This window comes from Daldinia vernicosa, assembly GCF_022497035.1.
Source record: "Daldinia vernicosa strain CBS 139.73 unplaced genomic scaffold F5Y00scaffold_39, whole genome shotgun sequence".
Taxonomy (NCBI): Eukaryota; Fungi; Ascomycota; class Sordariomycetes; order Xylariales; family Hypoxylaceae; genus Daldinia; species Daldinia vernicosa.
The window spans coordinates 2,883-25,859 of NW_025953955.1; the positions used below are offsets into that span (position 1 = coordinate 2,883).

General features: G+C 47.9%; 8 protein-coding genes across 8 annotated transcripts; 4 read left to right on the forward strand and 4 right to left on the reverse strand.

The window, feature by feature from the left end:
• Nucleotides 1-271: 271 nt before the first annotated feature.
• On the reverse strand, nt 272-3,260 carry F5Y00DRAFT_128082 (uncharacterized protein). Its single transcript, XM_048004165.1, has 2 exons — nt 3,150-3,260; nt 272-2,685 (listed from the first exon to the last, which is right to left on the reverse strand). Exon 2 carries the CDS (start codon nt 2,579-2,581, stop codon nt 734-736), a length of 1,848 nt encoding a protein of 615 aa, XP_047862777.1. The 5' UTR covers nt 2,582-2,685; nt 3,150-3,260; the 3' UTR covers nt 272-733.
• A 4,789-nt stretch (nt 3,261-8,049) lies between these two features.
• On the reverse strand, nt 8,050-9,787 carry F5Y00DRAFT_264066 (CBF/Mak21 family-domain-containing protein; the record flags this gene model as incomplete). The annotated part of the gene is made up of 3 exons (XM_048011592.1): nt 8,050-8,190; nt 8,249-9,134; nt 9,186-9,787. The coding sequence occupies 3 exons, from the start codon at nt 9,785-9,787 to the stop codon at nt 8,050-8,052; spliced, it is 1,629 nt and encodes a 542-aa protein (XP_047862778.1).
• Nucleotides 9,788-10,038: 251 nt separating this feature from the next.
• F5Y00DRAFT_242672 (uncharacterized protein) lies at nt 10,039-11,229 on the forward strand. Its single transcript, XM_048008551.1, has 3 exons — nt 10,039-10,183; nt 10,247-10,918; nt 10,968-11,229. Exons 1-3 carry the CDS (start codon nt 10,153-10,155, stop codon nt 10,991-10,993), a joined length of 729 nt encoding a protein of 242 aa, XP_047862779.1. The 5' UTR covers nt 10,039-10,152; the 3' UTR covers nt 10,994-11,229.
• On the reverse strand, nt 11,191-13,162 carry F5Y00DRAFT_242675 (ubiquitin-conjugating enzyme E2-binding protein). Its single transcript, XM_048008552.1, has 2 exons — nt 12,496-13,162; nt 11,191-12,162 (listed from the first exon to the last, which is right to left on the reverse strand). Exons 1-2 carry the CDS (start codon nt 13,099-13,101, stop codon nt 11,527-11,529), a joined length of 1,242 nt encoding a protein of 413 aa, XP_047862780.1. The 5' UTR covers nt 13,102-13,162; the 3' UTR covers nt 11,191-11,526.
• Nucleotides 13,163-13,326: 164 nt separating this feature from the next.
• Nucleotides 13,327-15,020, forward strand: F5Y00DRAFT_242676 (uncharacterized protein). The gene is made up of 3 exons (XM_048008553.1): nt 13,327-13,954; nt 14,005-14,640; nt 14,697-15,020. Exons 1-3 carry the CDS (start codon nt 13,465-13,467, stop codon nt 14,804-14,806), a joined length of 1,236 nt encoding a protein of 411 aa, XP_047862781.1. The 5' UTR covers nt 13,327-13,464; the 3' UTR covers nt 14,807-15,020.
• An 87-nt stretch (nt 15,021-15,107) lies between these two features.
• F5Y00DRAFT_242678 (Rad17 cell cycle checkpoint protein-domain-containing protein) lies at nt 15,108-18,549 on the forward strand. Its single transcript, XM_048008554.1, has one exon. It carries the CDS (start codon nt 15,462-15,464, stop codon nt 18,141-18,143), a length of 2,682 nt encoding a protein of 893 aa, XP_047862782.1. The 5' UTR covers nt 15,108-15,461; the 3' UTR covers nt 18,144-18,549.
• Nucleotides 18,550-19,242: 693 nt separating this feature from the next.
• F5Y00DRAFT_128348 (uncharacterized protein) lies at nt 19,243-20,449 on the forward strand. Its single transcript, XM_048004167.1, has one exon. The coding sequence runs from the start codon at nt 19,403-19,405 to the stop codon at nt 19,895-19,897; it is 495 nt and encodes a 164-aa protein (XP_047862783.1). The 5' UTR covers nt 19,243-19,402; the 3' UTR covers nt 19,898-20,449.
• F5Y00DRAFT_128337 (S-adenosylmethionine synthetase) lies at nt 20,219-22,142 on the reverse strand. Its single transcript, XM_048004166.1, has 3 exons — nt 21,818-22,142; nt 21,080-21,745; nt 20,219-21,001 (listed from the first exon to the last, which is right to left on the reverse strand). The coding sequence occupies exons 1-3, from the start codon at nt 21,884-21,886 to the stop codon at nt 20,540-20,542; spliced, it is 1,197 nt and encodes a 398-aa protein (XP_047862784.1). The 5' UTR covers nt 21,887-22,142; the 3' UTR covers nt 20,219-20,539.
• Between the last annotated feature and the right edge of the window lie 835 nt (nt 22,143-22,977).

The following is a 22,977-nucleotide window of genomic DNA, read 5'->3' on the forward strand; positions in this document are numbered from 1 at the left end:
GACCCGAATGTGAAGAAAGAACCTCGCCGTTTCGGGTTTCTCTGACCCTACCCCCAATTCCCAAAATGATCCCTTAGAACGTTGTACAAGAAAATACGTAGCCTCGACAGCCGGGCTTACATGCCAAGGTAATCCCGCTCCCCAATGACCGACCCATTTTCGCCATGCAGCACGTTTGTCTTGGTTTTTTTTACCGATGATGATGTATCGGGAAAAAAAGAGAGAAAGACATAGAGAGAAGATTTGGCGTGCAAAAAATATGAATAAACAATAACCAAGTTATTTCAATAATGGGACAATCGAAGATTAAATTAAATCAGAATGCTGGCTCGCTTGCTAAGTTTCGACACAAAATAAACAATAAGATTGACTTTGATGATGATAAGTTTCGATTCGAGATAGACAAAATAGATGATGATGCTGGTGATGATGTAGATAATGTAGATGATAATGATAAGTCGTCGTAGGTCGTTTCGGTGTGCGTGAGCACCGTCGAATCTGGATTTTGATGCGCGGGAGCGCCGTGTAAAAGCTGTATGAACAATGGCAATTGGAAAAAATAATCGATATTTAAGTTACCAACAAGCGAAAATATCCAAATTGTAAAAAGAAAATAGAAAAAATAAAATTGGCTGTTGACTCGAAGCCGTATAGTAGTAGTAGTGGTAGTAGTAGTCGTCGTCGTAATAAATTCGTTCTTTTCGTTAATATGTCGTTATGTCGTGAAATCGTCTCATGAGTTTGCGTCGTTGCCGTTCTGACCACCGTTCGCGTTGTTGCACTCGGCCACCATCTTGGCAAAGTTCCTGACTACGTCGCCCGGGATCTGGTCCCACAGCAGTGATCGCGTGTATACCTCAGCCGCCGAGTGCTTCTCGGCGTGGCGCATGTTGCTTAGCGCGTCGGCGAGGTTCCGGCGGTTCTGACCCGTCGATCGCGTCGGTGCCGTTCGAAGGAAATCTTGCGATGTCACACTGTTATATTGTGCCGGTGTGAGTGAGAAGATTTGCTCATTCGTCTGCTCCTGCGTCGGTTGGGTGAGGGAATCCGCCAGGTCACCAAGCATAGACGGTGCTACACCCTCCATAGCGCCGCTGGCCATCGGCACCGAAGCGCTTGAGGTCCAGTCCGCACCGGACGGCTGGGGAGCCGAGGGTACGATGGCGTTCTCGGCGTTGGCGACGCCTGCGTCCTTGAAGATGTTGTTGAGAAGCGTTGTCGAAGCTTCGCGAACATCTTCCGAGACGCGGGGGATCGTCGGGGCCGACCTGTTGGAGATGACAAAGGCACCAACGAGGAAGAGCATGAACAAGAGACCTCCTTGCGTGGTGGACTTCTCGCCATCGGATGAGAGCTGGACTTCGGCCTTCTTCTGGGGAACGATCTGGAGCTCTTGCTTCACTTCGGGTTCCATCTGGAACTCGTTCATGAAGCCCATGTTGTCCCAAGACGTATCCATAGTAAGGCTGTCCATATCGGTATATCCGTTGGAGTAGCCCGTATTGCTGGGGATAGCGGCGTGCTCGAGCCTTTGGACGTGGTCGGTCAGGACGCTAATCTTCTTGCGCAAGTCGCCGGTCTCGATGGTGTGGTTTCGAATCAACTCTTCCTTTTCCAAGGTCAAGTTCTCGACGTGCGCCACCAAGTACTCTCTCTCTCGCCTCTCCTGGTCTAGCTTTATGTGAAGCTCGCTCATCTCCTCTTCCATCGAGCTGATGAGACTGGTGAAGTGCTTCTTTTCATCCTCTAACCTCTCCGTGTGCATCTTTTTCCTTTGCCTAGAGTCCAATGCAGCTTGCCGGTTGCGAAGTAGTCGCTTTTGCTGCTTCAGCTCCTTGATTTCCTGCTCGTCAGTAGTCGATGCGATAAGCTGGTCGATGTTGCCGAGATTGCGCTCCGCGGGAATGTCAAACCTGGCATTCTTCTTGCGGATGCCATCACCGCGACGTAGCTCGTTGTGCGATCGGATGGTGGGAGTTTCCGGTCGCATGCGCTTGACTAACGAGGGGTTCTTCAAGTCCTGGCCCATCCAATCCTTCTGCGGCGAGTTCGGCATGGGAGGATTGTTAGGACCAACTGTAGCGAAAAGCGGCACTTGGTGGGCAGGATTGCTGAAGGGCGTTTGCATCTGAAGAGGTCGTTGTTGGAAGATGGATTGGTTGTTGTCGAATGCGTTCTCAAGGCTGTCATACTGTAAGGGTGTGCATGTACCGGAACCTTGACCCATTTGCCATTGCTGATTTTGCGAGCCGTATACGGCTTGCGGGTCAGCCCTCGTAAACGGGTTGTTGTTGTTCTGGGGCTCTAGGAAGGGGTTATTTGACGGGACCGACTGCATGTCGACGGATTGCCAATCTTCCGTCTTCGGTGAGAAGATCGAGCCGGGTACAGTGAACGAATCCCTCCTGCTGCCAGCCATGGGCGGCGACATATCCAGACCCGAGTCCATTGCGTTGCTGTCTAGGATGTTCTCGTCGAGGATGTTGCTGTCCTCTTCATCAAAGTACTTTTGCGCATGGCTGGTATCGACGGATAAGTGATTCGACCGGTAGAAGGCCGGCATCTGAAATGTTGAGACCATTGCTGGTCTGTGTGTGTATGTGTGAAGGTGGTGTGTGTCTTGGAAGAGAAGCGAGAGTTAGGAACTCTGCAGGTTGTTGTATAGAATAGTCGAAGAGGTTGGATCTGCTCTGCAGGGATGTGTGGTTAGTGTGCGTCGAGCGGTGAATGATTAAAACTAGTAGCGGTGGGTCGTTGATGGACTATTCTCTGTCTCCTCTTTCTTTAAAATCGAGTCTCAAGTTGGAACAACAAGATGCTTCGAGACGATGATTAAGAGTATATGTGTGTGTAGGTGTCCGTGTATGTGTGCATGTATGCGGGAGTATGTGCGAGAGAGACAATGGAGAGGGGGAGGGGGATGTTGCAATGATTAATGGGAGCGATAAGAGGTTGGTCGGCTTTGGAGGTGTAAGTGGTAGTAAGATGGTGGTAGTATTTGGTTGCAATGGTGGCGGCGGGGGAGAGACTTGCAGGGTAGGAGGAGCAGAGATGTCCGGCAACTTTAAAAAAGAATAAAAAAAAATAAAAATTTGAAAAATAGAAGGGAAAATTAAGGGAGTGGGAGTGTGTGTTACTACACAACTTACAACTTCTTCGGCTTGGGAGATATTCTTATGAATATTCGTGTGTCGTACAGGTATTGTCGGCCTGAATCCGTCTTACAAAATCTATGTAAAACAGAACGAATGTAAAAATGAGGGGGATAAAGTGGTTGTAATAGATGCTGTTAGGAATCGCGTGATTCACAATCTCAGCAACAATCAAGATGTTTTCTTATAAGTTATTTCCTTATGATCGGGGGGGCGATATTGATGGGGGGTGAAGGAAGGGCCTGGGTACTTAAACAAGAAATGGTCAGGTCCTTCTTTGACTGTCAGGATTTGCTTGTGCTAAGAGGACGGGGGTCAGTCACTTAAGCATTGTAGTGGGGAAGATGGAAGCCCATGAGACTTACCAACTGACGAACGGCATCTCTTCTGCTTGGGTTCGCGGTGCAGTGAGGTGAGGGTGTGTGGGAGGACGTGGGTATGGTCCCTTGTAGGTAACGGTACGGGGGTGTGGTAGCGAGATGGATGCTGTTCCGGGCCACTGGTTGATCCTCAGCCAAGGAAAACATCTCTCCACCGTCTTTTACCTCACTGGAGAGAGAGAGACGGCCGTTTTTGACTCCAAAAGTCTGTGAAACAGCAGATTTGCATCTTGGAGCAGCCCAGCTATACGGTTGGGTGGATTTGTACTAGGACGGGAAGCTATACATTCTTGTTAGTCAGGGATCTTGTACTATGCCTCTGGCCACTGGGAATAGGTGCCAGTGGTCTTGCAGCTAGGGACTTTTTAGTTACGGTAGGGCAACGGATAACTGTAGAACCCGTACATCTGCCCGTACATGATGATAGATGAGTAGGTATACGCCGGTGGAGATTTAATAGTCATCTTCTGACTGGCTACGTTGTAGATCGGACAAATAGAATCGAGATGGATTGCTATGCTTACGGCTCCGGAGTAGATCGAAAACCAATCGTCTCCAGAAGCGGAAACGCTAGATGCTTGAGCTTGAACCGGTAACCCATTACGAGTGAGCTAAGGATATCATAGGCTAGAAGTCGTTAGCCCTGCTGGGTTGGGCATCGATGACCTTAGGTGCAATTGCTACCTAAGACCATGCACTCAGCACCCACGAGCACGCTTCTTGCGCCCACTAACAGGACGCTGAGTTCGTTTTGGGCATCCCATTGCTCAGTAGCTCTTGGTGGGGTGACAAGAGATCTTTTTTTTGCTAGGCATTCTTACACTTACGAGTCCACCGGATCTGTCGATACAATAGACTAGTATCCTGCTTCCTGCTTTCGAACGGCCAAGCAGACTTTCCCGAGCCGTACATTAGTTAAAAGCAGTTTTTTGGAGTAGCTATGGGTCGTGCCCAAGATACAAAGATACGGTTCAACGCGATGAGCGCTGTGAGATGACGAATGTCCAGATACAATCCAGACGCTGAGACGAGGCTGCGCCATACAAAAGCGCGACGTGCTTCCCCGGGCTCCTACTGGAGACCTGAGAGCTCGGATACTAATTCTTCAACTGCTCAGTGCGACTGGTGTCACATGATTATGACTGATTTCTCTCTGGTGTTGTTTGTGCTGAAGCCGTGAGACGCCTGGAAGCCGGTACATAAACATAAAGATTGCAGCCCGACGCTTTGTGCATCCGAGGCTCCTACAGCTTACAGTCATGTTATGACTGCCAGCTGCGTCTCGATGTCAAGCAAACACTAATCGCGTTGTACCTAGGACCGCTAGGAAGCTATGCGTCGCCGGTTATCATACCTAGTTTGTCAGTAGATCACGAGATAATTACGACTACATACAGTACAGCCATTGATCGTTGCATTGAAGGGCCCCTCTATGACACTTTCTACACCTTCCTCTACGGTACCATGCTCAGATCTCGGAACGGGACGGCGGCAGTATCAAGTGTCAGATTGGAGCGAGACCGGGAGCCTGGGGCCGATCTTGCCTCACCCATGCTCGGAGGCAACTCTGCTACGACCGCACGGCGCTACTGCAATTACTTGGAAGAACATTGACGTTCTCCGTTCGGCGACGGCTAGATGAGTTCCTCTCGCCCGTCCGCTATTCTTGCCGATTATGAGCCAGTCCGCAAAGGTGTATCTAGTTTTCTTGGTTGGTAGGTTCACACGCGGGATTCTTGCGGTGAGGGCGATATTAGTCAAATAACGTTAAAAATAGCCAAGAATAAGAACGATTAAGCCGTGGAATCTTTGAGCACAGACAATGGGTCCATCTTCTAAAATCTTCGAGTCCTCCTAACGGATTTGACACGATGGGGCATGCTCCCCCTGTTGGCCGGCGGGTCTTCCGGAGCCAGGGTCCAGATGCGCGCTATCGAGCGTTGGAGAGATGCTAGGAAGAGAAAAAAAAAATTGCATTTTGGAAGAATTCTCTGGAAACTCAAGCTCTTCGGAGTTAGTACTAATTCGAATGCTAGCCTGAATTGCTGTCGCGAGAGACGCGAATACCTATACCAGCAACGACAATGATCGATCAAAACACGCTCCGCCACCACCGCGTATACGGCAGAAGGAATTCATAGAGCAGCCAACAGGAAATTGTCCGGTTTGAGATGACGTACAGGTGTAGATCCCCGACCAGCTTAGTTAATGGGAGCCTTGTGGAGGCTCCGTTTTGAGATTTACATTGTCCTAATATCTCCTAGTATCATGGGGACGGTTAATCGGATGGATCCCAAGATTCTGTTATAGGCAAAGATTGGAACGAGTCAATTTGATAAGAGTATGTATAGGCATGGCCGACGTTTTGGCTACAGCCTTCTAACATCAAGAACCGGTACAAGTAGGTATTTTCTGCGAGCCACCGTAACCGGGTTTGGTGGTAATGGGCTCAGGGTGTTTGCAGCCGAGACAGCCAACCGGAGAAATGATGAATAAGTCGTTGGCGACAACAATGTAATGCAATTGACGCCTGAATGATACGAGTAAAAAAAAAATCATGATCAATCAGCTCTAGTCGATTCAACCCGAGGAAAAGAAGCGCGAGGGAGAGTTTCAACGCACTTCAACGCACGTGTATTCTGCTGCAACTTCATGCTGAAGCGTTCGCCTCGTCTGAGTGATTGGCTGTGAATGAAGCAAGCTCTTGCGGGTCGGCTGAGAGCCAGGCCAAGCTTGGCGCATCGCGTTTCTGCTCTACCCGCGATACGCAAAACTGAGTACAAACCGGTTGAATATGAACCGGACGATTCTAGATCAAAACAAGGAGCGCCGGTAGCTTTTAGGCCTTATCTGCTTCAATGACGCACCGAAGACCTCGCCACTACTCGCGGGCGCGTCGCGGTGTGGACGAAATAGGCCGTCTTGGTTGGACCGGCGCTCAATGTATCGTACTATCTACACCGACTGTGGTTCTTATTCCGGACTACCGACGAGACCTCAAGGCTTGAGCACTTGCTCAGATTGGAATAGCTCTTTGGTTAGGCACGAACTTCTTACATCTTCATACATGCAGCTACTGTGACACCTAGCGGGCCGGCTTTTATGCGGCCAGAGGCACATAAGATGGATCACATCCCCTTCTGGTACGATCTGAAGGTGATGAGAGGACGAATTTGGGGTTGATGGAGAACACTAAGTTTAACTGCTCTCGTCCGTGCAAGACATGTGCGCCAGTCGGGGATTCCCAATGCCCAAAGGGGGATAGTTCGTAAGCAGCGGTGAGTGGCATTTTCGACCAACCAGCTTCCGGAATCATCGATCTTAGTATGGAACACTATGGCAGATAGTCAAATACGAAACCACCATTTCTGCCCAAAGGGATGAAAAATCAGGGCGTCATGGAGCCATCGACATTTGAATATGTCGATTTTCGAGATGATCCTAAGTCTGCTCGGGCGAGCCTGTCCAAAGAGTTCAGCTGCTCAATGCGATTGTTTATGCTGCTGATGTGGACGTGTTCGGAGGATGATAGCGACCATTGGGTCTATTTAGCGGCCTACATACTTCGTAGCCGTTTCTCAGATCTAACTTTTCATCGGAGACCTGCAGCTTCATCGCGACTCGTCAGTAAGGTACCGTCCGGCTCCACTAGCCACATGCGGCATTACGTTCAACCACCAGGACCCCGATAATCGCTTGCAGTATGCTTAAAAGGGGGAGAATAATGAGTCACATCCATGTAAAAATCTTGTCACACTAGGGAAGAGCGACGTTGATGTTCTCGTTCTGTCTTCGTGCAATTGCTATTTCATTCTGCCAAGTTGAACTGAAGTTCGTGTTTGCTCTAAAGGAATATCATGTTAGGACTCAGCCAACATGGCGGTGTAGTCCCGATAGTTCGGGAAGGCCTATGCAGACTTGGAGTTCAGACTAGGAAGTTTCTTTGAGAGTAATGTATAGTTGAATCCTTCCTGCGCAATTCAACCACTTATCTCCTTCGAACTTGAGCATTCTGAAACGAATTTCTCGCCCGACTCGAACACCTGAAATAGCGTTTTTCTCCACTTCGCGTTACGTAGTGCAGAGTGGAGTTCTGAGGCTGCGCGTCGAAGCAAATTCCAAGATCGAACGGTACGTAGCAGGCTGTCATCCTGTGCCTTGCACTGGAGGTACTTGAGTGATACGACCGTAGTAGTACAGAGTCGCAAGAAGCCGCGAAGTATTATGGCAAATTCATAACAATATCTCGCGATCCCGAGCGGAGAATATGGACCGCGACGGTGGCGACATATATTTAGTTGGTTGAGGCGGTGAGTGGCTTTGTAGCCAGATCGAATCCGTCTCCTCGGCATCGACCCGCGGTGGGCTCTCCATCGGATCGATGGCGTGAGTATCCCTGGATCGATAGCCGTAATAATCTCGAACCTAGTAATAACAGAAGGGTAGCTGCCGAGAATTCCAGGTTTAGGTAACGCACGCTCCGAGACTATCCTAGACCCTAGACGTCAAAGCGGCGATCATTGGAAGTCCCAGAGTTTCGCCAGAAGATTGTCCTCTACCCCCGAGTCTAGATCCTGAGGAAGGAACACTTTTTTGGGTATCATAAACTCCACAACAGGAGCCTTTTTGACTTGCTTGGACAGCTCCGCATCGAGTAGCTAGAAATACGTAAGCAAAACAAAACTAGTATGTGGGACGGTGGCACATGGGACTTACGCTGCTATACGAATGGTCCAAGAAATCCTCGAGGTTGTAGGACTGCTTAGTGAATTGCTCCGATACTATTTTCGCGATAGTCGCAACGTTCGGGTGGTAGTGTGACTGCAGCTGAACGACCTCCCATAAGCAGCTATCGATGGCGCAAGTCTCCATTGGATCTTCTTCGTCAGCAATGAACGGGTCAGCCATCCCTTCATTTTCCAGCGCCTCCTTCTCTTCCGGCGACCTAGGCACGCGATGCATCATGAACGTGCAGAGCGGGTGCTTTTTGAATAGATTATAAATCCAGGGTATGACTACAACGATAGCGGCAGGGGGAGCGCTAAGGCACAGCCTCGTAATTCGCTTGATGAAACTTGCGACAAGGACGGCGGGAAGATGCGTAGAAGAGAGGAACGTGTCCAACAGCCGAAAGAACCTGGATCGATGTTTTGAATGTAGGATATTTGCATCTAATAACGAGTACAACTTCCGATAGAACGACGGATAGTCCAAGTTCCGCTCTTGTATGAGATAAAAGACTCCCGATAGAGCTAGTAGAGAAATCGCGCCTCCGGCGTTATACGAATCCGTCAGAAAGTCCATCAGAAGCTCTGGTTTGGTAAACCACGGAGCAATAGACTTGGTCATGATTTGGAGCACCTTTTTCCTTTGCTCCCGGTTGAGGCCTAGGTCAAGCAGTGCTATCCAGGCTTCTTGAGCTTGTTTCTTCTGTTGGTTCAAGGATGCGACGGGATGCGACTTCTTTTTCGGCGCATCAATATAGAACTCGCCCATTTCTTCAGCAGAAGCCGGAACATCCTCAAAGAAGGATAGCAAGTCGAACACGTTATCAAATAGTGTTTCGTTAGAGGATATTAAATGTTCCTCAGAAAGAATATCTCTGTATATAGGTTAGTACCACACACATGTCAAACAGGAGTCAACCACGTACTTCAAGGTTTTGAACGTGTAAAATCGTATATCCGCATACTCGCCCAGAAACTTCTCACAGAATTCTTCTCTAATGTCTTCGGACTCGCTTAGGATAAGCGCTTCCACCACTTCTCTGAGGAAACCCTTCGGAAAGCTGTATTCATCCTTGTCGTTGGTGTGTTTGCCTTCAGCTTGCAAGATGCGCATAGCTAACGTCAACGCAGTAGACGCGGTATCCTCCCGACCCAATTCTGAAAGGATGATCTTCTTGAAGTCTGCAAGTCTTTTTTTCAGCCATTGAACGACTACGATATCTTTTTCCGACTGCCCGTTCCGTCGCGCTAGGTTGCCTGATGCAAACAGACGCAGAAATACTCTGCATAGCGATACTACTGCAAGCTGGGTAGAATCGTCGTCGCCGTCATCTTTTTGCGCGAGGTCAAGAAGAATTGTTATGTTATTGTAATTCTTCTTGGATTCTAGAATCTCGTTTTCGAGCTTCAAGATCTCAGCTTGGGGATCATGTTCGTCGCTGTCCTTTGGTTTAGCTCGTTTATTTGCCTTTTCAGGGACTTTCGATCGCTTCCTCTTCAGGGACTCCTCAGTAACGGACCCCGACATTTTCGCGTAGTTACGTAGTTGAAATATATAACTGGGCGTTGCAGGCGTTTGAATAGTGTAATGAGGAAATGATTAAAAAAGTTTAATTGCTACCAGCCTTGAGAAAGAATAATGCAAGGCTGACCCAAAAGTGCCAACAGCGCCAAAATCGAGTTTGAAGTGGGGAGGAATGGATAAATCACGTGTCTGATTGACCAATCACGGAAGTCGGTTGAACTGGATTGAGGGTTCAACTGGGTTAAGTGCAAGTTCGTTAAAACCTCATCGACTTCAATTCCGAAGCTCCTCTAGACAAGTAATAATTAAATAATTACTCCCATCTCCCCTCACCCGAATCCCGGTTTCTCTTGTCATTCAATTTCGCAATGGCCTCCCGCTTGGCTACCCGTGCCTTCGGTAAGTTCTTGCATTGCTATTAGCATGCCAATTAGGCCATGTAAAACTTATCGCGAATTGTAGGAGCCGCCCGTCTACGGCCGTCGGTCCCTTCGCGAACTCTTCCCGCAGTTACCACCGCATTCACTGCTACCCGACCGGCATCCAACGTTCCTGATCCTAAGGTCAAGGCACAGTCTATCATTGATTCTCTACCTGGAAACTCTATCGTTTCCAAGACTGCCATCCTATCCTCCGCCGCTGGTCTGTCTATCTACGCCATTAGCAATGAGTACTACGTCGTGAACGAGGAAACCGTCGTCGCCTTCTGCTTGCTCAGCGTCTGGGCTGCTTTGATCAAGTATGGTGGTCCCATGTACAAGCAATGGGCCGAGGCTCAGAACGAGAGGATCAAGAATATCCTGAACGCCGCGCGTGCCGACCACACCCAGGCCGTCAAGAACCGCATCGAGAACGTTCAGCAGATGCAAGGTGTTGTCGACATCACCAAGGCTCTCTTCGAGGTCTCCAAGGAGACTGCTAAGCTCGAGGCCAAGGCATATGAGCTCGAGCAGACTACTGCTCTGGCGGCCGAGGCCAAGTCGGTTTTGGATTCGTGGGTGCGATACGAAAGCCAGGTTAAGCAGCGCCAGCAGAGGGAACTGGCCGAGACGGTTATCGCCAAGGTGAAGAAGGAGCTCGAGAATCCCAAGGCTCTTCAACAAATCCTGCAACAAAGCGTTGCCGACGTAGAGAGTAAGTGTTGTTACTATCGGTTTTATAGTACAAGCTAACAAGTTTCCAGGAATTGTGTCCTCTAAGACTCAATAGACAAAGTCAGTTTAGACAGATACTCCATGGCGCGGGCGAAGTTCTCTTTTGTCCCTCCCTGTGTTTATAAACACCTTGTGCATTAGTCAAAAAGAAACTATCCTTCCAATACTAACTCTGCAACGTTTTGTGACACCTAATATGGCAGTCCTACATACCTGTATAGTATGGGAGCTTATAAAATATTTGAACATAGACTACGATAATGGAAGAATGATCTGCTCTTTTGTGATGAATATTAGTGAACATGGCTAATTAATCTTTAAGCTGCTGTTAACTACCTAACTTAAGAATCGGCCCTATGTTCTGAACCCATTTCGTTCGAGTTGCTTGGGTTCTTAAGCTTGTCTCATATGAAATAAGCGTGAATGAATCTCGGTACACATATGAGCCATCACCAAGTAGACTCATTAGATTACTTTCTGTAGTTTGTTGGGATCGTAGCTGTAGGACTTGGATTATGGCGAATATCTTGTATGAGGATACATGTCCAGACGGTAGCTTACACAGCTCAGCCACCACCTAGGTAGTATTCACCCGTCTTTCCCTTCCCACTTCTCTAGAAGACTGACTTTCCATTCCTTGAATTGACGATCACTCTGGGGTAATAGAAGGTTGTTACTGTTCAGGATATCCTTTACCTTTTCGATTGCCTCAGCCGGTAGCGTAATGTCTTGTACATCTGACGTCATAGAGTCAAGTAATTTGTCTGCTTCACCTTGGTTAACCATGCGATAAAACACCTTTATAGCCTTGATGGGCGACCTTCCTTCCCCCGTGGAAGAGAAGGAGATGTTGTTGAATACCCAGATGTTTAATAGAGACTGGGAGACGCTCTCTGCCGGCTGGTCTTTCAGTTTCATTGGCAGCAAGATGGATTTTGAACAACCGGAGCGGGCTATCGTCGAAAGGAGAATAGAGCCGACCCAGTGAACCAGATTGGGCGAGTTACTAGGGCCTCGTGGGATTTGCTCATCCACGTAGACCTGCCACTTGAATAGAGTAACGGCGGCTCCTAGTTCGTTCAGTATTCCTAATTGATTCTTACAGGATACACAGGAAATGGATATGCTTTCTGGCTGTGAGTTGTGCGGTTCTCCATTTTCAGTTACCTCATCATGGTGTTCTGATTCATTGCGTGACTCTAATAGGGATGGAACTTTTGTTATCTGAAGAAGCTTGCATTAGCAAACCTTCTGAGACAAGACACTCGATAAAAATGGTTAATATATTAGGTAGCTAAAAAGCGTGAGATGTACCTCTGGTTAATCCCGGAATTTCCACGTCCAAGGAAATTCTCAGTGAAAAACAGAGGGGTCTCCTAATACATCAATGCCAAATCCCTAGGGCGAGACCTCGGATTCGGCACTTACATACCAGGATAGGAAATTATGTTATTCTAGGGTAAGAGTATCGGTAACCATGCCACTGAGGAGCAAAAATGCCTGCTTGGCCACCTTCTATATACCCATTTCAAGCAGTTAATGAAAGGAAATACTTACAGCAGACGCAGAGATATCTGTCTCCGATAGTAGAAAGGAAGAGAGATCCACAAACCCGACACCTGGTTGGGCGGATATCCTAGAATTTGCACCATACGCTTTAGAAGCAAGACCATCATCATGATCGTGTCCGTGATCATGAGGTTTATGGCAATGCCAGAATTCCATCATTTCAGCCCAGTTCTCGCTAGGCAAATCTTTCCATACTTTGATTACACCGGGTTCAACAATGGTAGCGTGGCATCTTCGACACGTAATACGTGATTCTGGCTGAAGATCAGTTGCGGACCACGGAACTATTTGTTCCCCCAGCGTAGAAAAAGCGTGGTGCTCTAAACTTGAGGCAAGAGGTAATCGACAGGAGAGGCGCTTCTTGCCGATACTCTGTATTGGTAGTTGTTGAACTGAGACAACCTGTCCAGGGAGACGTATGGAGGTCTCTACGCCATCGTGGTGAATTGTGAAGAACCAGCCATCAGATGAGACGGCGGCTCTGGTATCGGGTGAGCTTGGTGTATACAGCTCGCATGCGACAGATACCCCTTGTATACGCGACAAAAGTTCGGCATATATAAGAACCTGACGTGATTCATTCATGTTGCACATAGGGAAATGGTTAAAACCCGAAAAGATGGTTTGACGCGATACATTTTGTAGTATTTCGGTGATGCACAGACCAACATTAAAGATGACTGCAAATGACGACAATGGTTTATACTTTTTCCTTAGCGCATTATTTAGCTAAAGCATTTTAGCCTCATTTAATACACCTCTTAATTGTATAATACTTCCTATCAATGCGATATCTGGATTTGCAACTTTTCATTTAAATGCATACCTATCTACATACAATAACGTCTTTGGATCACGCGGGTGGCACTTTCGATTTTTACGTCACTTCAACTTCAACCACTTTAGCCTTCTAACAGTTAATTTTCGTGATGCTCTAATTCTAATTTAAGACCAAAGATGGCTTCCGTACTTTCTTACGTTCCTATCGTGAACCGACTCGTCTCTAATACAGGTCGCACTCGGACCATTGACATCCCACCTGTTGAGGTTCACAATGTGGAGACGGCAGCTGAGAAACGACCAAGGACCCTTAAGCACCTATTGAGGGCAAACCACGTTAATCATTCCATTCTCTACCACAATTTGGAGTTTCACAACCATCTGCCCCATATCCTCGGGTCTGCTTATATCCTTGGAGCAGATGTTCAGCAATTGCATAAGATCTACGATGTAGAAGCACAGGATCTGGAGTCATGGAAAGAATCGCCGGCTGAAATAGCCCAGGAGGACTGGAGAGACTTTCTCGGAGAACCAGAGTACCAGCGTGCCTATGTTGATTTCTTCGAAGATTCTCTAGCATTGAGGCACAATTACCAGTGGAGAGGTGTAGTGGAAGAGTACATATATGGGGGCAAGGAGCCCTTAGTAAACTGCCTCATCGGAGGCCGTACGTTCAACCCCTAAAACTTCGTATATGCATAAACTGACCTGTATTAGTTGGGCATCCTCTCATTCACCTGGGCTATGCTTATGAGGTAGACAGTCGCGAAGTTGCCATGGAGGCACTTGGCATGGCGGCTACGCAATACAACTTCCTTCATAAGTATATTGACGATGCTTCGTATTCGAAGCCGTCTTCGATCAAGCCGTCTTCGCCCTTGGAGCTGCTCTTAAAACTGAGGAGTGATAATCGTCTGGATGGAGTCTTCAAGGAACCAGGACCTGACAACATTGAGCCGCTATTCAAGAAGCACGAGGATATTGTTCTAGAGTACTGGAACGCATGGACACTCGACGATCCGGTAAAGGACTTCGAACAATCCCAGGAAGCTGCGGTTGCTATCCTAATTGCCACAGTTCCGCCCGGAACTCATTCATATAACTTCTTTCTTTGCCACGTGCTGACGACGAGTCATGCCGTCAGGATACTGCTTCCATTCATCCCATCGGAATTTCGCATCAACTTAGTTAGGCAATGGTGGCTATTCGCAATTGCCGTTTATATCGCTGAACTCCGCCCGAAAATTGACCCTGATTACATCAAGCGCGAAGATGTTGCTGGGAAGCAATGGAATTATGTGGAGGACAAGGCATTAAATGGACCTTATGCCACTGACGCTCATTTTGTTAAGGGTAAGACTCCTAAACGAACCAAATATAGGTTACCAAGGTACTAATTTACTGTATAGTTGTGCGTGCTATTAAAGAAGCGGCTCGGACTTGGGGCGACGTACATGAACGTTATTTGGCTGCGGCCGTCCGGTTTGCCGATGACTTCCAGGGATGGACCTTTTCATAGTATTAGGTCTCTTGATATCTGTGTTGTAATACGAACTGTGAAATATGTATGAATCATGAGGATATTTGGACAAAATTGATCGCCGAGCTAGCCTGTTGTTATTGTTGTTAACAACTATGGGACTATTTAAAAATGTAATAAAATGAAATAAAATAATAGCAAACCATGATGATTGAAGCGTAACCATACATGAGGGGAAAAATATATATATAAGCATTACTGGACTATATCACGAATGTACTGAGACCGACTTACATATGAGAGCAAATGGTGGTACTTAGAGGTACATACGTATCAGGTAGCGTGATGCAGGTTTAATTGATCACATGATGGCGCATCGAAGTTACTGCAGGCTAGGTCTCTAGGAGACGCGCTATAAGCAACCCGCCCGCGACAAAAGGTTCCATTAGGTTGGGAATGACGGAAGGTACCCAAGTTTCAACTCAGCCGTGACTCAGCCGTGACTCAGCCGTGCCGTCTATTTTGTCCATAACGGCCACCAAATCAGTTCTTTCCTGGATATTAAAGTTTTGAGATTCCGATCGTCGCAACCAAACGAAATTGCATTACTAACCTTCATTATTCGTTTGCCTTCTCCATGTGAGCAATTACGCCCACTAGCAGATGCCGTGCATCTCACATCCACCCTATCGCCATGGCGCCACCCGCAAAACGCCGGAAGCGAAACATCGTTTATGCCTCTTCAGACGATGAAGAAGAGTCAAAGCCGAAGCCTAATACCCTTACCAATTACCTCCTTTCCTCGCCTACTCAAAAGTGCGCTTCTGCGACAGATGCCTCCCGCGCTACAACGCCTTCGCCACGCCCTGCAAGGAAGTCGTCTCGCTTGCAGGCCTCTCAACCGCCGAACTCAGCTTCGACTTCTATGCCACTTCACCAAAGGAACAATGGATTCAGGGGTTTTAGTACGAGTCCGGGGAAGCCCAAGGCCCAGTCATTTGCAAAAGGGAAACGAGTGGAGAAAGAGAAGACGGCGGATCTTGTGACTATGTTTTCTAGACAGGCTCAACGGGTTCCGACGGCGTCCCCGACCAAGAGGGACGATATTATCAGCGATCCAATATCAGACGATGACGATGTAGGTGAACACAGGGCGGCAAGCACCAGTCGAGTCGGGCAGAACGCCCGTAAGCGTTTTCGGGATACGCCCCAACCGAGTAGCGGCCCGATAATTACATCAAGTCAGAAATTCCTCAAACCGCCCCGTCCTCAACAGGACCCAACTACGGGCGACGAGCAACGGCCCTGGTCGGAACGGTTCGGCCCTACAAATATAGAAGAGCTCGCAGTTCACAAAAGGAAAGTAGCAGATGTTCGCCGGTGGCTTGAAGATGTCATGGCCGGCCGGATGCGACAGCGGCTTTTAATTTTGAAGGGCGCTGCTGGAACAGGGAAGACAACTACAGTTCGACTCCTTGCTAAGGATATGCGCTGCGAACTACTCGAATGGAGAAACCCTGTTGGTTCTCTAGGCGCAAATCAAGGGCTCCAGTCAGCCTCAGCGCAGTTTGAAGAATTCATGGGGAGGGGTGGAAAATTCGGGCAATTAGAAATTGATCTTGACTCGACTCCTCCGAATCTCAGCAAGAACGATAATAATGATAATAATACGAGGAAAATCATCCTCATTGAGGAATTCCCAAACACTTTTACACGCTCGTCAATGGCTTTGACGACCTTTCGAAATACTATTTTGCAGTACTTGGCCGCTAATACGCCATCTCTCGCTACTTACGGTCGGCCAACTTCCATAGATTCTATCACGCCTGTCGTTATGATCATATCAGAAACCCTTCTAACTACTACTTCGGCGTCTGCGGATAGCTTTACGGCCCATCGCTTGCTAGGGCCTGAAATCACTCGACATCCGGGCTCTTGTATTATAGAGTTTAACGCTATTGCGCCTACTCTCCTCGCAAGCGCGCTCGAGTTAATCGTACAGAAAGAGGCGCGGAAGTCTGGACGGCGTCGGACGCCGGGCCCACTCGTTCTAAAGAAGCTGGGCGAAATAGGGGATATAAGAAGCGCAATCTCCTCACTCGAGTTTCTTTGCCTTAAAGGTGACGACGATGCGGACTGGGGCTCAAAGGTAGCCTTCACAAAACCCAAACGCGGATCTAAGAATGAAGTATCCTTGACTAAAGGCGAGGTGGAAAGCCTAGAGCTCGTCTCGCAACGCGAAGCAAGTTTAGGAATATTTCATGCTGTCGGAAAAATAGTATACAACAGACGAGATGAGCGTCCGATGAGTCAGCAAACTCCCGAGGGTCAGGCTGAAATATTACCTGACTTTATGGCTCATCATTCTAGGCCAAAACGGTCCGAGGTCTCCGTCGATAGCCTCATTGATGAGACTGGAACTGATACGCACACCTTTATTTCAGCGCTTCACGAGAATTACGCCCTGTCCTGTGAACCTAGTGGGCCTTCCGATCCAAGTTCCTCACTTGACTACATAAACAATTGCATCGAGTTCCTTTCCGAGAGCGATCTACTTTCCCCATCTTGGGATATCTTCTTCCGGGGCCGAGGGTTTGGCGCTTCGACATTCTCAGGACGAGACTCGGCTAGCCATGTGCTAAGACAAGATGAGATTACTTTTCAAGTCGCGACTAGAGGATTACTATTCTCACTACCAAATCCGGTGAAGCGAATCGCGAAAACCTCCGGACGCGGTGGTAGTGATGCTCACAAGATGTTCTATCCTACAAGTCTCAAGCTATGGCGGGAGAAGGAGGAACTTGAAGGAGTCGTAGACCACTGGGCGTCAAGATTGCTAAAAGGAGACGAGACTGGCCAGAATCTCACTCAAGGTGCTTCTGCCTTTAGACGGCCTAAGTCAGCAGCAAGCGGCGGTGGAGATTGGATCAGTAAACACCAGGCTTCTACACAACGCAATAGCAGCCAACAAGCCAAAAAGGCCGAACAGGACCAGGATCAACAGACAGCCCCATTGCTCTTCCTTGGGAACTCAGCTCGTAGGGAATTGCTACTAGAACGACTACCATATATGGCCCACATAGCACGGGGACGTAGAAGCGCAGTAGGTAACGTTCGGTTAAAGGAGATTGAAAAGGTGACCTCTTTTTCCGGCATTGGAGAAGCAGCGGACGATGACGCCCTCGACGGAGATGATAATATGGAGCAGGCGGGAGAAGCATGGGCAACTGACAAGCCTACCGAAGAATCATCGCCACGAAAGAAGAGCGTCGCCTTTGGCATACGGCAAAAGAGCGATATGCCTTCCCTTTCTACCGCGGCAATACCTTCCATACAGAAATTGGTTCTAAGCGACGATGACATAGAGGACGATTGATCCGCCCATTTTATTTCGTCCCATCCCAGATATGCTACGCAGGATATAGCTTACACGGTGCTTTCCAGGCTCCGATGTCTTGAAATAATGGCTATTCCCTCAGGTTAGGCTATACACACAGATGGAGTGTGCGGCGTTTTGGTGTTTTACGTGGAAAGGGTAGGGATGTGTGTGTCTATATATGTATATGTAGAATTGGGAATTAGGGTCACTGCTGTTGAAGATCCGGGGAGCTTGTGTATGAAGAGCGTGCCGTTCGGCTGCAGAACGGGGATAAATCGCATTCTACTACTATTCCGTAGAGCATATGTCTTAAGTGCATAAACAGTGTTTTGACTGGACTGGTGTGCTTGTTTTCCCTAATAGCTAGGTATCTACCTTAGGTAATGCAATTTTTAGATCTTGTTGAAATGTAGTTCTGTATTTGCTCGTAAAAGGAGTGGAAGGACCCGGGATGCCGGATATAAGTAGCCAACCGTGGACCCGGTCGGTTGGTTGCGTCGTATTTCGTATTGCTCGCTTTTGATTAAGCGTGCAGCAGACGCCGCGGCTCACGCCTAACCTGGTCTAAGCCCGATAGAGCCACGAGGAAGAGCAGGTATGTCCACCAAAGACCAAGGTTATCGGGGCAATAGGTGACATTGTGCTTTTGGAATATTGATACCCGGCTCGATTTAGTTATTTTTTCACTTTCATATTTGCGTAGTACGAGATGTCTAGCCATATCTTCCAGTGCTTCTTCACCCTCGCTTCCTAGTGCCATGATAGGTCGATCTTAGGCTTATGCGGTATATGTTGAATCGTGGCTGCAGCAGAGCTATTCTGTTGTTCGTCCGTATTCTACTTCTGCGTATACGCGGCAGCCGTATAGCTCGCGATGTCCTATGTGAGAGGATAGATCAGATTCGTTTCTGGTGTCCTCTGGAGTTACCCAGATAGATCCCCGAGCAGGTTGAGATTTCGCGTAAGGAGCCGTATGGTAATATGTTAGTGTTATATATATATCTAGTCTAAGTACCTTAGGAGCAATAGTTGTTTCCTACTTGGACGTAGAAAATATGGCGTATAAAATAGCAACTTTATTCCCTGCACTATTATAAACTACTTCACATATCCATACTTTGTTAGACCCCTACTTCTCTAATACGAACCATAACTTTCGGGAAGCGTTTATCTACCACAAATATCAACTATAAACGAAGAAGAACCGTTCCTAGTACGAACATCATATTATATTTAAAACAGAAAAATTCCAAGCTATGAAACCCGAGGGAAGATCGTCGCCCTCTACCCTCATCTTCAGAATCCGTGTCCTTGACGCCGTCATCGAAGTTCCCATCAAACACGATACAGCAGAGGGATCCGGAATAGAAGACGCGAAAGAATTGGATCTATTCCACAAACCCGACCACTCTGCATCCGTATCATCATCATCAAATAACGACGATGGAAATAATAGTCCCACACATACCACATCCATCGACGACCACACTGTCTCGCCATTACCACGCACCAGCCGCTCCCAAGACGACTTCCTGGCTCTCCTCACGCTACTGCCCGTGGAGCGGTATCTCCCATCGCCATCTTCGTCCACATTCTCCTTTTGTTCAGCCCACTACTTCGATCACGACGAAGGAGATGCAGGGAAGGGAAAGAACAATTCTAGTGACAGTAGGAGTAACAGTGAAGAGGACACTAGCAAGGTAACACTGGGAAGCCATGAGCTACTTACAACAGAGACAGCGCAGTCATGAACGTTATGTAGAGTCTAAGGGATGCGAGCGGATATAATAGTACCATCGTATCTTCAATTACCAGAATAAGATAGGGACATTTTCCGTGGACAATGACTATGTGAAGCTCTTTAAGTAAAGTGATGACAAGGCGCAGAGTCCAATATTCCGCAAATTCTACAACGAGAACACTTGGGCTAAGGAAAAGGGGCCGAAATACCGGCCTGATTAAGAATTCTAACACCTTACGACGTGATGAAATAGACGAGTGTAAGTTGATAGGCGGTCACTAAATAGTAAATATTCACAATATTTAAATATCGGTATAGAGGTACGACAAATTGGTATCTTTATTTTTGTCCCTTTGGACGTATTGCCGTGTTGAATAAATGCAATGCGGATGTTTAAGGTATTTTATCCGCCTTTACCAGACCGGTGACCCCATAGATGCCACTTTATCTGTGCCTTTGCCCAAACCAGGTATGTTGAAACCGTACGCCATGCTGCCATGCCCAAAATTTTCATGACATTTTCCGATGAGGGAATCCTATGTCTTCTAGATAACACACCCAACAACGCCAGTCGCAATGCAGAAAGAAGTTGATTCTTCCGCTACTATAAATGTGACAAGATCCCCCCAGCGGAACTCTACAATTCATTAGCTTAGAACTTGAGCGCCTTGGGCTGCTCCCAGGTGAATTCCTGGTTGGTACCGAAGTGACCGAACTTGGCTGTTTGGTTGTAGATGGGGCGGATTAGGTTAAGTTCCTTGGCGATAGCGCCAGGTCGGAGGTCAAAGTTGGCCTTGACGATCTCGACTAATTCCTCGGCAGTCTTGTCAGAGGTGCCGTAGGAGTCGACGTAGATAGAGCAGGGCTCAGCTACACCGATAGCGTAACTGAGTTGGACCAGCGCTCGCTTAGCGAGACCGGCAGCGACGAGAGACTTGGCAACCCATCGAGCAAGGTAGGCAGCAGATCGGTCGACCTTGGAGAAGTCCTTGCCGGAGAAAGCACCACCACCGTGGGCTCCCCATCCACCGTAGGTGTCGACGATGATCTTTCGGCCGGTAACACCGGCGTCACCCTGGGGACCACCAATGATGAATAGACCACTGGGTTGGAGCTATGAATAATTGTTAGTATTGCGTACACAGAATCGGAAATCACAGTCGGAATGGACTGATTGGGGTACAAAACTTACATGGAGGATAGTTTCATCATCAATGTACTGCTTGGGGATAACGGTGTCGATGATCTTGGACTTCAGCTCCTTTCGGACCTGTTCTGTGTTGACATCGCCACTGTGTTGAGCAGAGATGACAACAGTGTGGACTCTGAGGGGAACGACAGCGCCGCCATCGTGCTTGTACTCCATAGTGATTTGGGTCTTGGTGTCAGGTCGGAGCCAAGGGAGAGATCCATCCCGGCGAGCGTCAGACATAGCCTTGTTCAGCTTGTGGGCGAGAAGGTGGGAGAGAGGGTGTAGTTCGGGGGTTTCGTTGGTGGCATAGCCGAACATAAGACCTTGGTCACCAGCGCCCAACTCCTCGAGGGCCTTCTCGTAGTGAAGACCCTGAGCGATATCGGGGGACTGTTGCTCAATGGCAACGAGGACGTTGCAGGTCTTGTAGTCGAAGCCCTTGTCGGAGGAGTCATATCCGATGTCCTTGATGGCATTTCGGATGACGGCTTGGTAGTCGATGGTGGCCTTGGTCGTGATCTCACCGAATACCATGATCATACCGGTCTTGGTAGCCGACTCACAGGCAACCTTAGAGAGGGGGTCTTGCGCCAAGCAGGCGTCTAGAATGGCATCTGAGACCTGATCACAGATCTTGTCGGGATGACCTTCACCGACGGATTCGGACTACAATTGATCAGTTTGCTGTCCCCGAACTTGCTAACGCCGAGAAAGAAACATCATGTAATCCGTACTTACGGTGAAGAGGAAAGCCCCGGGGTTTCGGGGGGTGCTCAAGGAGCTAGCATGGCCGTTGGTAGCAGGCATTGTGACGGTAGAGTGTGAAGTAAGAAAGTACGAGTTGATTAATTCTATGCACCCAAAGAAAATGCGTAGCCCAAGAGTGTCTCTCGGAAGAAATGAAAAGTTGGGTTGGATGAGGGGGGGAAGGAGAGGTTTATGAAGGGGAGAGTAGAAAGCGGGAGTTTTTCCTTTGGGAATTTTTATTGGGCAAGAGAAAAAAATCGGAGGGGCAGGAACTGAAAATAACAACTCGAATGGCGCAATTTTCCTCGCTTGTCGCTTGCACTATATGCCGACGTAGACTTATGTACTATGGCATACTTTTATACTATGGTAAGCTATGTACTTCTATACCTTAGGTACGAAGCTAGGTTAGTGGGTTAACCAAACCTAGCACTAGCTGTCCCTGAGCCGTGGATCGTGGCATCTAGACTAACTGTTGGTAGGAAGGAAAGACTACCTGAGTGGGGCAAGCCGAAGGAATTTTCTCAGGAGGAGTAAGAGGGGCGCAAATAATATTATGTATACTATGTACTTTAAACCTACAAACACTACAATTTAGTACATACGAAGGAAGACTCGGAGTAACAGTAACTTCACTAGTAAATCTTATCTAGATCACGTAAAGTAACTCCATTTGGTAAGGTAAGTTGGTATTTTATTTAAAAGCAACCATCTTATCGGATATCAATAACTTTTACATTTCCCCGTGCGAACGTGCAGGCTTATCTTCCAACACATGCTCACTGCGGTCCCGAGCACACGCAGTATCTACGTCAAGTTTGGGAACGATCTTTACCCGAGTAGACCGTCGAGTATAGAACGGGAGTGTTATACATAAGCTTCAGAATGCAAGGCTTTTGTGCCGCTCGTTCGCATCCTGTCAGCATATACTTGGATTTCGTAGTAACTGGGGAATATTCCTTTGAATTCGACAAAACTAGAGCTAATAACCTGGGAATACCTAGGCTGTTTACCTAATTCTCAGTCTCTTCAGTCTCTAACAAGATGTGTAAGAGCCATCCAGGTCTTTTTCCGACTTCCGTAACCTCCGTCCTAGGTCTTACCGCATCCCTATGAAGGCATGTACTACGCGGGGCAGTTCCATAGACTGA

What these genes read in the sequence shown, in the direction of transcription:
- F5Y00DRAFT_128082 (XM_048004165.1), bottom strand. Translation starts at nt 2,581, where the DNA reads ATGGTCTCAACATTTCAGATGCCGGCCTTCTACCGGTCGAATCACTTA.
- F5Y00DRAFT_242672 (XM_048008551.1), top strand. Translation starts at nt 10,153, where the DNA reads ATGGCCTCCCGCTTGGCTACCCGTGCCTTCG. An exon ending in CTTGGCTACCCGTGCCTTCG is followed by an intron (nt 10,184 to 10,246) that starts GTAAGTTCTTGC and finishes CGCGAATTGTAG; the next exon opens with GAGCCGCCCGTCTACGGCCG. An exon ending in AAGCGTTGCCGACGTAGAGA is followed by an intron (nt 10,919 to 10,967) that starts GTAAGTGTTGTT and finishes ACAAGTTTCCAG; the next exon opens with GAATTGTGTCCTCTAAGACT.
- F5Y00DRAFT_242675 (XM_048008552.1), bottom strand. Translation starts at nt 13,101, where the DNA reads ATGTGCAACATGAATGAATCACGTCAGGTTCTTATATATGCCGAACTT. An exon ending in CAGATATCTCTGCGTCTGCT is followed by an intron (nt 12,163 to 12,495) that starts GTAAGTATTTCC and finishes AAGCTTCTTCAG; the next exon opens with ATAACAAAAGTTCCATCCCT.
- F5Y00DRAFT_242676 (XM_048008553.1), top strand. Translation starts at nt 13,465, where the DNA reads ATGGCTTCCGTACTTTCTTACGTTCCTATCGTGAACCGACTCGTCTCT. An exon ending in AAACTGCCTCATCGGAGGCC is followed by an intron (nt 13,955 to 14,004) that starts GTACGTTCAACC and finishes GACCTGTATTAG; the next exon opens with TTGGGCATCCTCTCATTCAC. An exon ending in TGACGCTCATTTTGTTAAGG is followed by an intron (nt 14,641 to 14,696) that starts GTAAGACTCCTA and finishes TTTACTGTATAG; the next exon opens with TTGTGCGTGCTATTAAAGAA.
- F5Y00DRAFT_242678 (XM_048008554.1), top strand. Translation starts at nt 15,462, where the DNA reads ATGGCGCCACCCGCAAAACGCCGGAAGCGAAACATCGTTTATGCCTCT.
- F5Y00DRAFT_128348 (XM_048004167.1), top strand. Translation starts at nt 19,403, where the DNA reads ATGAAACCCGAGGGAAGATCGTCGCCCTCTACCCTCATCTTCAGAATC.
- F5Y00DRAFT_128337 (XM_048004166.1), bottom strand. Translation starts at nt 21,886, where the DNA reads ATGCCTGCTACCAACGGCCATGCTAGCTCCTTGAGCACCCCCCGAAAC. An exon ending in CCGGGGCTTTCCTCTTCACC is followed by an intron (nt 21,746 to 21,817) that starts GTAAGTACGGAT and finishes GATCAATTGTAG; the next exon opens with TCCGAATCCGTCGGTGAAGG. An exon ending in ATGATGAAACTATCCTCCAT is followed by an intron (nt 21,002 to 21,079) that starts GTAAGTTTTGTA and finishes AATTATTCATAG; the next exon opens with CTCCAACCCAGTGGTCTATT.